At 30.7% G+C, this 16004-nt stretch overlaps 1 protein-coding gene across 1 annotated transcript; it reads right to left on the minus strand.

Annotated features, from left to right (window-relative positions):
- Nucleotides 1–9932: 9932 nt before the first annotated feature.
- Nucleotides 9933–10184, minus strand: LOTGIDRAFT_89598 (hypothetical protein; the record flags this gene model as incomplete). The annotated part of the gene is made up of 1 exon (XM_009048194.1): nt 9933–10184. A coding segment is annotated over one exon (252 nt), but the record flags the coding sequence as incomplete, so codon positions are not given.
- Nucleotides 10185–16004: the final 5820 nt, after the last annotated feature.

Genomic DNA, 16004 nt, shown 5'->3' on the forward strand with positions numbered 1-16004 from the left:
AGGGTTATAAAAATGTTTATTTTAATATTTAATTTTTCAGGAAATTTTTTGTCTTAATGAGTCTATCTTCACTTGAGTTTTGTCTTTGAAATATTAATCTCTCTGCATGTTTTCAGATACAATATTTATACTATTGTTTGTGAATTTTCTGGTCTGTAATTGATACTTCTGATAGAGTATTGTTACTAAGTAAAGCCTGTTGTTTGTTCTGTATTGTATTTTCACCATCAAAAGTTCTTTCGAAAAAAACTTACTTTATCCTAGTGCAGTCATGTCACAGATGGAAACGATATCACAATGCAACGTAGTCGGAGATAACCCATAATGATGTAGACACCCATGGTCCATAATCGCAAAATGTTACATTTCCATTTATATCAGCTGATTCCCGATTAGGAGGGAATATTTTTTGTAGCAGAGCGTTGAGTTCTATGTGTTGAGTTATTATGCCAAAGCGCAACAACAATTTTGTTTATATAACGAAATAAAATTGATACGTCAATCAATGAAATATTTGCCAGAAGACTTATTTCTCTTGATATACTTGTAGTTACCCCACATCCCCCTTCCATAGGATTAGTACATTTCCTTTAATTAATATTTCTTATTTATGATAAATTACAATTGAAGAGTTTCCTCGCATATCATACATGTATACTATTTTCACTTAATAAATTATATATATTTTTTATATGAAATACGCATTTTCCTTTTCATTTAATATGGGACAATTCCTCCGTTTCACCAGTGAAAATGTTTATTATGATTTCCATGGTTATTAATGTTCCTGTTGGAACCAGTATTCTTCTTATATATTCCAGATTCGGAAGATAATGGATTTGCATTTCAAATATTCTATATCATTCTTTTAAACTAACTTCACAAACATTGCTCTATCACTAGAGGTTACGCCTACATGCCTGTGCTTTCGTAACATTGCTTAACCGCAATGTTACAACCTAAAATTCCCAATAGATAAAGGGAAATAACTACCATAACTACCAAAAATTACCTTACAAAATAGTTCGTTTGATTTTTCAAAACTCTGGTAATAAAGCTAAAGACACATACATGGTCCGGTGCGGCGATGCGATGCGTTCATTTCACCGCAGCGTTTCACCGGATCGAAACAAACAAGGGTATGCATTTGATATGACACATACATGCTGTTGCGGTGCGTTGCTATATTTCCTCGCTGCGTTTCACCGGAACAAAAGTCTCGAAACAGTCCGGTGAAACGCAGCTGTGTCGCAGGTGATTTCCATAATCCAAATCTTTGAATGCCTGGGCCGAAATAGCGAAGAAAATAGGGAGTGCAGTCAATGGTGAGTTTATATTTTTACGCTATATATAATTTGTATGACAATCAAAAGCAAACTTATAACAGGTGACAGAGACGTCTGAATGTTAGTATACAGCCATTAAACAGTTTTCCAATGTTTTAGGTGATATGTGGAAAAAACGCTGGAGGAACTTGCGTGATACATACGTAAAAAAGAGTCGTGGAGCAAAATTTACCAAAAGTGGTCAAGCAGCGAGTGGTAACAAGTGGGTTTACTGATCTGCTTAATACATTCATGGAGACTGTTATTACAGCAAATACGTAGGTATATTCTGTGGTTGTTTCTGAGGCATCATGTCACAACGATAGAATATGAAATTGAATATTTGAACAAATAGACCATGATTGAAAATTTGTTTTTTTTGTTTATAAGGAAATACTTATCAAACATCAATAGATCTACCATTTTTTGGGGGGGAGACCAATGTTCCATCTCAGCAGACAACGACTCGACCAAATGAAACATTTTCCATTGTCGACGTTCAGTCAAATTCAACGCAAAAGTGAACCGCAACGGTACCGCATAATCGCACCGGTTTACCACAACGCAGGCATCGCATCCGCATGTATGTGTCTTCAGCTTAAGTAAAGTTTCTGAAAATATGTTACGGCATTATTTGTCCGTCCAACTTGTGAGTTATCCATTATCTTGATCTCAAATATTTCGCTCGGTAGCTCAAAGAACAGATTCATATTTGGTCAAAAATCGAGGTGCTTGCTCCTGAATTTAGTGAAGTGTCTCGCGAGTTGTTCAGTACATTTTTCCCTTTCTTGACAATGTTTTCGAATGAAATGGAATTTTTGTCTCATTTTCTCATTTAGACTCTCCTCATAATCATAATATTTATTCAAATTTTATAACGTCCAAGTGGCACTAAGTGGACAAAGGGAAGTAACTACCTATTGACCAGGCTGTAAATGGAGAATAAGACCATCGTGATGCTTTATAGTCACAGTATGAATTGTCAGGAATTTCGTGCGAATGCTATGTTAATTTCATCTCTAATTTGTCGATTATATCGATATCTCAATAAATTGACGTGTTGCTAATATTGGATGAATTTCACGTTGATATTATGATTTGTGTATTTCAGATTAAAATACGTGTCAGATAGATATCTTTGAATACTGAAAATATAGATAGACATACATAACGATTTTGGTATATATAAGAATACCCAAAGATGTTGCAAAAGAAGACTGTCTTAGTCTCATGTACATTTTTTTCTGTAGCTTTGAGCAAACTTTAATTTAATAAAGTTCCATAATCAAGCATCGTTTTGAGATTGGGTCAAGTTCAACAAACACCATCTTTAGATGAACATTTTTTTTACTCATAATATTATATTAATAACAAAAACATGAACGCTTGGAGATTTTGTTCTTAAACACAAACTAATTGTATACCTACTTTCGAGATCAATGATTGCTCTCTAAACTCGTGTCACAATCTCTGCAAGTTGGATACGATATGTCGTGTGACGGATATCCTTTCCCAGAGTCCACAATGCTAAATAGTATGAACAGTATTGGACATTTTCGTTGGTTTAATTAAAAAAACTATATAATTTCTATTTCTCTTACAATGGTACAATATTTTGTGTTGATATCTTGATCGTCTGCACTTGAGTATACAATTTATTATGAGGATATTACATAAACATAATTATTGATGTGAAATGAGAACTAAGTAACCTCTATTAACTATAATTTAGATTAAGGTTAATCCTTTAATTTCCTATCGGTTCGTTAGATTTGAATGTTACATTTCAAATGAGTTGACTATAAGCCCAAGACGAACGTATCGACGATACCAGGTAAGGGTTTATATTATTTCAATTCTTCCTTTTTTCTTTCTGTTTTTTAGACGAAAGTCCCTTAATTTACACCGTATTTTCCAATCAAATTCAATACTTTGGTAAACGTATATTTAAATTGTACAATTATAATACTGCATGTGAAAGACTTTCCAGATAATTGTTCGAAGAGCGAAAAAGGACAATATCCAGCTCACAGACCGTTCTGTTCATACGAAAGAAGATAAACCCGTCGATTGATAATTGCAGTTTTCTCCCTTTCCTCGCTTAAATTGTACGGATAACGCGTTCATCGTTTTAAAACATTGTTATCAAATAATTGGCATTATATTAATTGAATGTTTTTAATTCAAATAGGGATTTTGTTCATTATTTCGCGTATCAGTGATATAGTGACACCGTTATTGTAGTTTTAGCCTAATGCATGCATTTAAAAAAAGAGTAATTGTAACTTTCTTGAATCAATAGACAACTGCTAGATGCCAAATACGTGTGTAGGGTAATCGTATAGTTTACCACATTCATAATATTTACATTCATACATGTATGGTTTGTTTTAACACATTTGCCCTTTTTTCTATCTGAAATCCTTTCACTTTACAGAAAAATCTCTTTTCATGTGGTATATACATGGCGTGTTTGATAATTCTTGTTGCATCTGAATAAAATATTTTATTTTTAATGGTTTTGCGAAATGTATGTCCATGAAAATATTGGGTTTTGTTCACATATATGACTTTCATGTTTTTCAGTATTTAATATTATAATATAGATTAATTTTTTAATATGTCAATCAAAGAATATACCAAATATTATTGGAACAGAAAACTGTCAATCATCTGATATAGTTCTTATGTATTATAATAGCTATTCATATCAAAGATCTAGGTCAAAGGTTGCTCTTTTCGCTCGTCTGTATGGCATTTTTATCAAAACCTTTTCTACTAATGAGAGACCTATTAACCTACATTTGAATCTTAAGAACATATATAAATATCTTAAAATAGAAACTTACTTATTAGAATAACATTATTTCGGTTAAATCACAATAAAGACAAAGTACATGTTGAGTAAATTCGTGTCTGACCTTTGAGTGATCTCCCTTCAATTTAATTATGTATTTTAGAACGTTTGATTAGGAACTTAAGGTACTTTCTTTTGCTATAATTCGTTCTGCATATTACCATACCGTTTCTATGAAGCGCTTAGTTCACCCACAAACATGTAGTTCTGCCATCTGTTTCCGTGTTTATTTGTACAGTATCATTATAAGACTTCTTCAAAGATTACCTTTGATTCTGGTGACTGTATGGACATTTGGTTGTGGGTAGGCTATATGTCAGTTTTCTCCTTGTAATATAATATAAAGAGAAAAATGGTTCAATTAAAAGTATATTCCATACAGTTTGTTCTTTTTGGAGTAGGTTTCAGCCATGGAATTTTTAATCATTCGAGAATATATACGTTCCAAATGCTATATTTCTACCAGCGTCTCATAACTGTCTACAATCACATAAAGATGATTTTTATAGGATTTTCACTTAGTCTCCAATTTCTAATGCTGGCAATTGTAATTTGTTGGCACGACAGAGAGAACAATAATAATTACCCTTAATAATAAATAAGCAGGAATATCAATAAATAAATAGATTGTTATTTACTTTACTTATATAAAATATAGATAATTATCATCACCACCCATTGTGCTACGTATATACTATATATATTTATTTGTTTTCAAGTAGCCTCGATATAAATGAGGCATTCTCCGACTGTTGACGGTTATGGCCGACTGCTTACTGATTATTGAAACCTGAACCGGAAAAACAGCTTCCAACATCCTTTTAAAATACAATAAAAACATTTTATGAGATGAGGAATGGTAAAAATCTTAATGAATCTCACACTGATTGGGTGGAGGGAAATCTCTTGTAATATTGATAAGGAATGGCGCTTCACTCAAATTTCTAGGCCTACTGACGACTATAAAACAGCATCCATTCGCAGAAAAGCTTTTACTAATAAATTGACAACTGTGTAGACATGTAGTGTTTTATATCAAATGGAGCCCCGTGAATGTTTAGTATTTTAAACACACCTTGTTTCTATCTGATATATTTCTTGTATACTGTATGGTCAATACTAACATACATCATTTTGCCGATTTCAACTATGACCGATAATAAGATAAAATACATGCCAGACACTCTTAACATAGATGAACAACGATACTGTCATTTTCTCACTAAATTATCGTTTTTAAAGATATAGATATTTATTCATCATCACCTATTTTGTTTTTACATCTCTTGCTCAATCTGTAAAAGATGAAATCAAATGTATCACGTCGCTCACAAGGACGATAAACAGGGACCAATGTACTCATTAAAGTACACACGAACGTGGAAGACGAAAAACATGGACAACTCCATAGTCTCTGTGTTTGCAAATTGCATGGCATTATCCCTCATCATAAGCCTATCTAATTCAGAAATGTAAAATTAAAGTTTAGATTTTCAAAGGTCGATTTCAGGCAACATGAATTATTGCAAGACGTGACTTTACTGCTTTGTAACTGAACAAAGTAATTTTTGAAGAATATTGGCAGTTAATGTTACAGAGACAGCTAAATTCATCCATATTTCTGTGCGAGATCCAGGGTTTATATATGTGAATGCAAAAACTTCTCTAAGATCCCAAAGAAATTCTGCAGACCATGTCTAGACATTTTATGTTATCTTTAATAGGTAGTTTATCATGTTATAGTATAGGATCACGGTGTTTTAGTACCATTCATGTTTTATCTACCATTGAAACTAAGTACCTGATGACGATGAGTACTGACCAGTATTGATAGTGTAGCTGTGGTTTAAGGTTTCATAAGAGTCTTCTTACAAATCATATTGGAAGATGAATCGTTGGACGAGACTTTTGATTAAAGGAATTGTTTTAGTTTTTCTGATAGAAAATACCATAATTCCTACTTTTGAGTTCACACAGAATCTTAGATCGGAAAACTTGGTAAAATGTAATGCTCTGAAGCAAAGTAATCAGGGTTTATGCATCAAGGGACACATATGACGATCCCTTAACCCGAAGTTCCTTAAATGGTAAATGATTGAAAGAAATGGAGGTTTTTAACATATGAATACGACGTGTTTCTTGTAGAAATCATTTCATATTTTAGATAGGACTAAAAATAAAAAAAAATTAAGGCATTATATTTTGATTCCCTATTGTTGTTAATGTTATTCAATAATTCGATCGATAATAACGACATTTCTGCCAACGTCTGTTTCTGTTAATGGTTTACCTTGAATTTGCATGATACCTTTTTTTGCATGATACCTTTTTCTAAGTCGATTTATTTACCTGATTGGTGTGTGTGTGTATGTGTGTGATTTTGGCCTGCAATTTTGTACTAGGTAATGAAATAATGAGATAAAATAACTAACTGAAAATTAACATTACTTTGAACCTGATATTTTCGAATTTACATAATGCTATAAAACTATTCAAAACACACGTTCGAACAAATGGTTGAAAGAGAGCTGAAGGTTACTTGATTTTAGATCCCTATGCTGAGTTCACGTAATGGACAACCTTGATTACCCGATAGAGAGCGTTGCTTTAAGTAATACTAATAATTTTGCTAGGTTCTGATATATGTGTACAAAACTTGCTCAATCAATAATATGTTTAGTATTTCAAATGATATTTAATGATACATATATTGAGAAAACAACATTCGATATAATAACTAATACGTTCGTATATCGGATGTCCCCCAAAAAACGTCCCAAAGTTCGACTGGTAGCATCTCAGCTGTTGGTAGACTGATAACTTTCAAAATTCTCAGAGATATATTTCAAAATGTCGTTGTCCAACACTGAAAATATGAAAGTCATCCAATAAAAAATGTTTAAGTACTGCCCCGAACAAAACAAGCAATTGTGCGACATCTTGAAGTCTATCTGTGAGAATTTTGACTACCAATAGCTGAGATACTACCTGTTGAACTTTGGGACACCCTGTATACCGAAAATATTGACAGAGGTATTATGCCTACAGAAGTACATGTATATACATAGGTATGAAGTTGAAATGATAATTAAGAAATGTAAATTACTTGAGGATTTTACATACCAATCACTCAGCATTTGAAATGAACAAATGACTGTATGTAGTTCCTTTGAAATTCTATTTCTTTTTTCACATAATTTTTACCTTGAAGTTCGGTCTTGAGTTTTAGATTGTACGTTGCACAGACACTTTGCAAGTTTTGTAAAATAACTTGAAATGACTAGAATTAAAATAGAATTTTAAAAAGATGCATAAATCTGTATTTCCAAAGGAATTCAGTCGAATTACATTTTGTATAAGAAAATAAAGACAAGTATTCTAAGCGCTAATTTAATTTCTTGAATTCCGGATTTAATGATTATGTGCTTTATGAAACGATGTGAAAACAGTGTGAAGAATAACGCTGGATTAAAAACCATGTTTAAGATGTTGATATCTATAATATAGAATGATCATTTAGATAGTCCGATCAGTAGGTGATCAATACGTATGGTCACAAATTTTAATATTTCATTGTCTTATTCACAAGGTGTCTGCTGTTTTCTACCATTTACAATACTATCTTTTCAAATCATTGGTATTTACTGTTCTTTTACAACTTTCTAATTGCTGGTGCATTCAATTGACATGACACCAAAATTATTTTATTGCCAGGAGAATGAGAGGGGCGATAACTGTGTACATCACCAGGGGCTGTAAAACGATCTCGGAATGTATTTTTAAAAAGATCTCTTAACAAAAGATAAAGTGGTAATTACGGTGTCAAGTTGACCATTGCCTCAAGTGGTCACTACCGTCCAGATAAGTGTTTAGTAAATATCTACTTCACACATTGCTGATCTTTCAAACAGTTCATGTTTGTCAATAGATAGGTGATATAGGTACACAAAACGCCCTTCTCATAATCAGATCAATAAACCGATTACCATTTTCAATGTTAAAAAGAAATAAAATTAAACTATATCCGCCTCTGTATTCATCTTATAAACAGTGAAATTTTTACAGCTCAATTTCTTTTCTGACTCTCATTGAATAAAAACCCATTAACCCCACCCCCATTATACTTTCACCTCGTCTACTTCTAATTATTGTTGTCCAAATCATGTGTAGCATAATAGAATCTCATTTGAATTAAAATACTAAAATCTGACATATTTTTTAAATTGATGGTATTTTTCTCTGTTTTGAATCTACAGAAATGATGAATTGTGTTAAATATTTTAAAAGTTATACGATAGAAAGATAGAAATAATTATTACTACTATTAGAACACTGAATTGACTTCATCGATCAGTTCTCTAAAGATTTTTTTCCCTTTTCAACCAAACTAAAGAAAAATAATTTTCTTTCAGCAAACGATTGATTTTAGTTGCATAATTCAAACTTTTAAACAAGAACACTATTAACGAATACATCACATTTATTCAAACACATCAATAATATCATTGTAAGTCAATATAACTTAAAGAGACTAAAACATACAAAAACAATTCTTTAAAAATATTTGTCAACAAATTAACATAATATGTTGTCGTTATATATTTACTAGAGATCGTAGACACAGTTTCCACATTAACTGTATATTATTTACTTGTTTAAATATACATACTGATATTAACAAATGAAAATTCTATTTTCTTCCTCTTTTCAAGTCTTGTAAATTTCACGAGATTTTCTTCATAATTTTATAAATTTAATTTCATTTAACCAAATTCTACTTTTTGTCAGAAACTATTAACTCTTTGATTTGGAGAAAATTACAAGAAAAACCTTCACAGTGAATTTGAATTATAACTGATGCCGACTCTTAAGTGTTTTTATTTAACGTTACTATGGTAATATAAAAACAGGAATAAGTTATAACATGCACATTTTAACACATTGGATAACGATTCATGATTCTGATATTTAAATTCGACGTGAGTAAATGTATATTGAAATTTACATTTACTAATCTTTACTTTACTCAAGTATAAATATGTAGAGACACGTTTAAGTTTCGAGCTGTGAATAAAGTCTCCACATATTTGTAAGCAAATTAAAGCAAATACCAATTTTCAAATAAATAATTCTAAAAATACTAAAATAACTCTGAGGTACAATAACATGTTTACAAAATAAATTTATCAGCTGGATACATTTTCGTTTGTTCTTGAAAATCAAGAATCCCAAAATGAGGTATTTTATTTCTGTTAATTTTTGGTTTAGTCATAAAGTGTTTTCTGGATATTATGCCGGTGTAAGTTTTCAAAGACATGCCTTTGAATGAATTAAATAACTAATTTGCATGCAAATAAAAAATAAAACACTCTGCATCACTATTTACCCTGTTAAAGAGTTCAGTCACTACACATAACATTTATTAGTTTTTATTTCACTTGAAACTAATTTTCACCATTCCTCCTTCCCATCCTGAACTGAAATCCTTTTACTGTACATTGGTCTCCTTTTCCAAAAGATGACTATCAAAAGTTTTCAGTCCGCCATTTTGGTTTTTTTCTGCACTAAACATGCATGGAAATCACAATAATGAGCATTGTCAAGTTTGAAAGTTACCCTGAGGTTGACGTCACTCGTTGAAGAAAGGGCATGTACCCTCATAAATTCCTACACTATCCCGAGGGATCTTGAGGTGAAGGGGTATCCATTGTTAACGAAGAACTGCCAATATCTCGAGGGGACAAATCGCAGTCTTTTAAACTCTTGTCAGGGCCGGTTAGCTTAGAAACATTATTTTCCTTTTTCCATTTCATTCTCCGATTTTGAAACCAAATTTTTATTTGTCGTTCTGTTAAACCAAGCATATGAGCCACTTCAATTCTTCGTCTTCTAGTAAGATAACGGTTAAAATGAAACTCTTTTTCTAATTCTAATGTTTGGTATCTGGTGTATGTTTGCCTCGTCCTTTTTTGCTCAAAGTGGACATCAGCTGAAAATAGAACATTATAGAATTCATGAAAAATGAGACGTCTTTTAAATACATATCCTAAATATTTCGTTTAAAGATATTGACACGTTAATGAGAAAAAAATATCAATAAATATTCTATAAAAAAAATATTTCGTATTTTGTCAACCTAATCAACTTCAAATTATTATAATCATATAATCCGAGGCTGGTTTTTTACAGAGCAAAATAAATTACTTTCAACATACTAAAATGGCTTTTTTTCTACATTTTCTTTTGAGCGATTTTTTGAAAGAATGATATTCTACAAAATTTCAAATCATTAACAAATAATGCTTTTTCATTCAGAACTTTTTAACAACCTTTTTTATGAATTTAAATATGTATACTTTAATTGTGCATAAATGTCTTGTAAAATTAAATTTTCCACAAATAAGTCGCGCGCTTATTTAAAATAAAGTTGAGATTTTTTACACAATTTTTCTATTCTACTGGTTTTCATTTTTTATTGAAAATCACATAAAAAATGAACGTGATTAACTAATTTCATACGTTTTGTAAAATTATGCTATTTTTCTTTTCTCATTTTGTTAAATTGATTTTTCTGGTATGTTTTTTTTTAATAAACCAGTATTGCTACTTATTGTTCAAGTGAAAACGGTAGTTCTGATATAGTAAAAATGATTTTGCTGCTAATTATAGCAAGAAATATACCAACTTATTTTGTTTTAATTTTCTTATGCAAATTTTCGAGGTAATTTTTGTTATTTATTGTGTTTCGAGTAACTCTCAAAAACATTATTATCCCTAACATACATTTTTCACTTAAGTTTCTTCACCTTAAATAACTCATAGAACATTTTCTCTCACTTCATTAAGTTTAAAAGTGGGGTTAATTTCCGACTTTTGCGATTCAAATTTGTGCCAAAAATAAATTGGAAAATAACGAAGTATTTTCCTTCAGTACTTTAATTGAAGCGCATGGAAATGATAAAAGAACAAACCACTTGAAATAAATAGAATAGGCATTTGAAAAACGGTTCACATATTTCCAATATATTTTCAAGTAAAACCGATTAAAATGCTATAATATGAGATCAATTGTTATAAAACCTAACAAACCATGATCGTTCAAAACATAACATTCTTCACAAATATTAGTCTACTAATATATTTTAATGTTATTTTAATGTTAGAAATTCGGTCGCTCGGTTTCATTTGAACAATATGAAAATTTGATTCGAGTCATTGCCTCTACTGCTCTTTACTAAACTCAATCCGATACCCTGTCTCGCTGTCTAACCCTCCGGCACCAAGAATTAGCGGGGTGTCGGGCTTTTAAATTTTACGACTTGATAGCAAAGAAATTATACAAGAAGCATTGAGAAATATTGAAATACAGCTTAATGATCATCATAAAACTTTCCAAACCAACAAAAGGTGGACATCTTGGATACAAAGGGCAGATAAGTAACATGTGTGATTTATATTCACAAGTATTGCGCCATTATATCACGGCATGTCATTTCTCTCATGACATTTCTATGACAGTTTTAAGGAAAGTAATTGTTGAAGTATCTTTCAGTGTATTATGTTATAAAATTAGCCATACTTATTTTTTCTGAAATTTAAAACTTATGTCCACATTGGCTCTTCCGATTTTTTGGCTTTTTTCAGATGCTTTACATATACATTTTAGGCACCAAAAACAATGTACATATCTAAAACTCTTACTATAAACGTAAAGTGAATTTCTAAAATGAAATCTAAGCATTGGGTTTTACTACAATAAATCACCTTCTTTCTGCGTTCTGAAAATTTTCATAAGCTCAAAAGCAATCCGACCAGCGTTTTCCCATTGGTAGTTATATGAAATGGATACACTACTTTAATGCGATAATCCTGATTAATGTTTCGATTTATTACAATGAAAAAAATAATCATTTATATTTTATATATATTTTATGTTGTTCATATCATAATTCTTAATCCGACATTGATATTCAAACTTCCAACATCATAAACGTATCATTCTTACTCGACTGTCATACAGCTTTCACTTTTTTGACATATCAAACTAGGGCGAGGTCGACAATTGTATTAACGTCAATCTTCAGTAAAATAATTTTTGATTTCTAGGAAATAGACTCTTAAGAAGTGCACAAACTCACACTAGCAAGACCCAGTAATGGCTTATTGCTTGTATTTAGCTTCAATGTAAAATATACAACTAAAGTGCCAATATTTTAGTCAATATGATGGCTACTAATGATTTAAAGTTTTCGATGTTTCTTGTATGTAAATACTTTATTGTTTAATGTATTTAATGAATAATTCTAAATGTAACTTTAAGCAGGAGTTGATCTTTGCACAGACTAACGATTAAGGAAAATCATCAACGTGTACATAACCATACCATGTACGTTTGAGTTGAGGACAGCCTAACAGGAAAACCAAAATATCCCTGGAGCATTTTTCAAGTCATATTTCTGTTTATGAAGTTTAAGAGAACAGCAGCGATTGACAAGTTAATACTTTTATTACAAGCTTAAAACTGTGAGGTCAAGATTACCTCTAGGCAAAAGACCAAAAGATCAACGTGCTGGAAGGCATTTGATCTTTCTTACTTAACTTGTAATATTATCAACTTGTTTTACAGTTCTAATAATCAGCTATCTATTGTTTTAATGTTATCATGATGGTAGATAGAATACAATAATACACTTGTTGATACTGATACCGTATTGTGCTACATTTGTGCTTATTTGTCACGCACTAAAATTCCCAACGTTGCGTTCTTAATCGTTTAGCCGCGCTGTCGATTTTAAAAGAATACTTCGAACTTACGTAGACAAGATCTCCCCCCTCACACACACACACTCAAAAGGAAAAGCATTATATTATTAATTATGTTGTTTTTCAACTAAAGATTGTTACGTCCTTAATTATAATATCAAATTGAACTACACGAGAGGCTGCTCATTAATATGATATACAGGAGACCTTGAATTAACAATATCAGACTTGAGGCAAATATGGAAGGATAGAATTGTATTGTGGAATGAAGACACATTCTACGTCAACCAATGTCGTCAGCATGTAGGAAGTGTAAGCATGATGAAAGCTGAAAACCTGTCACAATTTATGACACATTTTAACTATTTTACATGAAATAATTTTTTCAAGTATTGGATATGAATTACATTAACATATCTATAACTATTGTGTGAAATTTCCAAAAAATACTGAAACCGTCAGTAACTGCAGTGTTTGGTGTAGATATATTTTAATGACATACAATTTCAATGGGAAGCGTGAAAGGAAATTATATTTTAGAGCAACATTACACTACTGTATCTGGGATCTAGTCGAATCAAAAAGCATGCCACGAATTTGACCCACTTTTAAGACTCACAACCTATATCCATCTTTTAACTTCCGGTTAACATTTTCCAAACTTTAACTACTTATAACTTTACAAAGTGAAATGAAACGATTTAAAGTAAAACAATTTGTAGAATTGGATTGAATTGGAGATCAATTTGTGTACTTACATTTACTATAATGGCTTTTTCATGTTTGAAAATAGTAGAATAAAGTATAGAAAATATTGACGCCAGTGTTTGTTCTGTAATGATAATGTAACGATTGAACTACCAGATAAAATTATTATATAAATGGAAGCGTTCTTCATTTGTATGGAGTAAATTCAGAAATCGGCCTTACAGTCGTAACTATGTGTAATGATAGATCAATTGGTATATGGATAGGATGGGATGGTACTATTGTTATACCACGTAGAACTAATCACAATGGCACCACAGATTATTCTAATCAGCAATTTTGATCAAATTTGTTGAAGAATTGGTTTCACCTTCATCAAAATCTAATGCATTTACATTGAACCTTTTCTCATTATACAAACCACGTAAAATAGTGATGATTGATATTGATTAAAACGTGACTAAGGTTTATTAGAAGATGAATACATAACAATGAAAAGTAACGATTTCATTGGTAGTAAACTGATCTATAAAAATACCATTAAATCAAATGTTCATTGAATAATAAGGGTCATAATAAGTAACCCTGACTAAATCTGAGAGCTAAATATTGCCTCATCTACACACTGTCCATCGTATTTTATATGGCGAACGATAGTAAAATATCACTATTCATTAATTGAAGAGTAATAAACGCCCCGTTAAGATGGCGATTTATTAGTCTTTTGTGAGAGAGGATCAAACGCCTAGACGAACACTATTTACAAGTTATTATGAGACAGTAATGAAATATATCACTTAAGACATTTGACTTCTTTCTGGGCTATTTTTTTAAATTTTTTATTGATCAGATTTTGTTATTTTTACTGTATTATTGTTTGATAATATTGAGATATGTATTTCTCTTCATTTTATTTTCACAAATCGAACATAATTATCAATGTATTATTGTTGTATTTTAGAGAGCTCGTATTTATCATATGCCTAATTAAATTTAATGATTTACCAAGTCATTAATTATTCAACGATTATTCAGCTGATCAGAAAATTGTATTGTTTTTAAAAATTCTCATCGTTAAAAAGTGTTGAAACCAACACATCGTTCGATATACATTAATAAGATAAAACCCCACTATATTTCTTGATAAAGTTTTAACGCAGTACTAATAAGACTACTAATTTTTATCAATTTTTTCATGTTTTCTGATTAAATTTTGTGTATGTTACTTACAACTATTTCCTGTGAATATATTAACACTATCTAAGAGACCGGTCTGATGATAATTTATAGAACTCCACCTCAAAAAGTATTTATGCTGTGGCTTTAAAGGGGTTGCATATGGTTTTTCGAAATATTCATTCCCATTTATATCAACTTCTACTGAATAAATGACTTCAAGTTGATGAAGATCCTAGGAATTTTTTTTATACTCTGAATTTATTATTAGAGTATAATTCCTTATTTTTGAATTATGTGCTTTTTGACAAAAAAAAAATAAGAATTTTAAGTAGGAAAAGAATACTAAACCTTGAACTTCATGTACTTGATAAGGACATTAAGGAAATGTTAGCGAATAACATATTTAGTGTGACTTTATGTTGACAGTTTAGTCTCTTTACAATAAAGAACTCAAGAAATTGTACTGAAATTGTGCATAAAATTATATACAATAAACTTTACGTAAAGGTATATACTTCTACTCTTTTATTTGACGTAGACATAACGTTTCTAGTGGGAAGGTAAAAAAGGTATAAAGTAACATTTTTTTCAAGTGACTTTGTGAAGTTTATGTTGACAATTATATAACTTTATAGTTTTTTTCAGAATATTTTAATTTAAAAATCTTCATTTATTGCCAAGATTTTAAAACCTGTTTAAGAATTTTTAAATTTAAAAGCCCACATAGACTTTTTTTTGTTTGCATTCAATAGCTCTAATTGAAAAGTAACAAAAAGTTGTAACTTTATTTTTAAAAAGTTTGCCAAATTCATACCATTACGTTATGTCTTCGTTTCACAAGCAATTTTACACATGATACGTGTGATGGGCAGGTCATGTGCTTATTTATGATGAAGTGAAAATAAAACAAGACAAAGATATGTAGAAATCTATTTTCCACGCGACTCATTCATCTTTGTTTGAGACGATACTTCAACTTTGTACCATATATCTTAACTAGAAATGTTTTATAGTGTGTTAAATTCTCTTGGCATATACAGTCTCGTATATCACTTCCTACCTAAATACATGCTTGAACATAAACCATGCTCTAAACAAGACAAGATACAGTCGTGTTCACATTTCTACAAAATGAACACATGTTAAATGTTTGAAAATGCAGTAAAAATGTT

The sequence above is a fragment of the Lottia gigantea genome (genome assembly GCF_000327385.1).
Source record: "Lottia gigantea unplaced genomic scaffold LOTGIsca_12, whole genome shotgun sequence".
NCBI lineage: Eukaryota > Metazoa > Mollusca > Gastropoda > Lottiidae > Lottia > Lottia gigantea.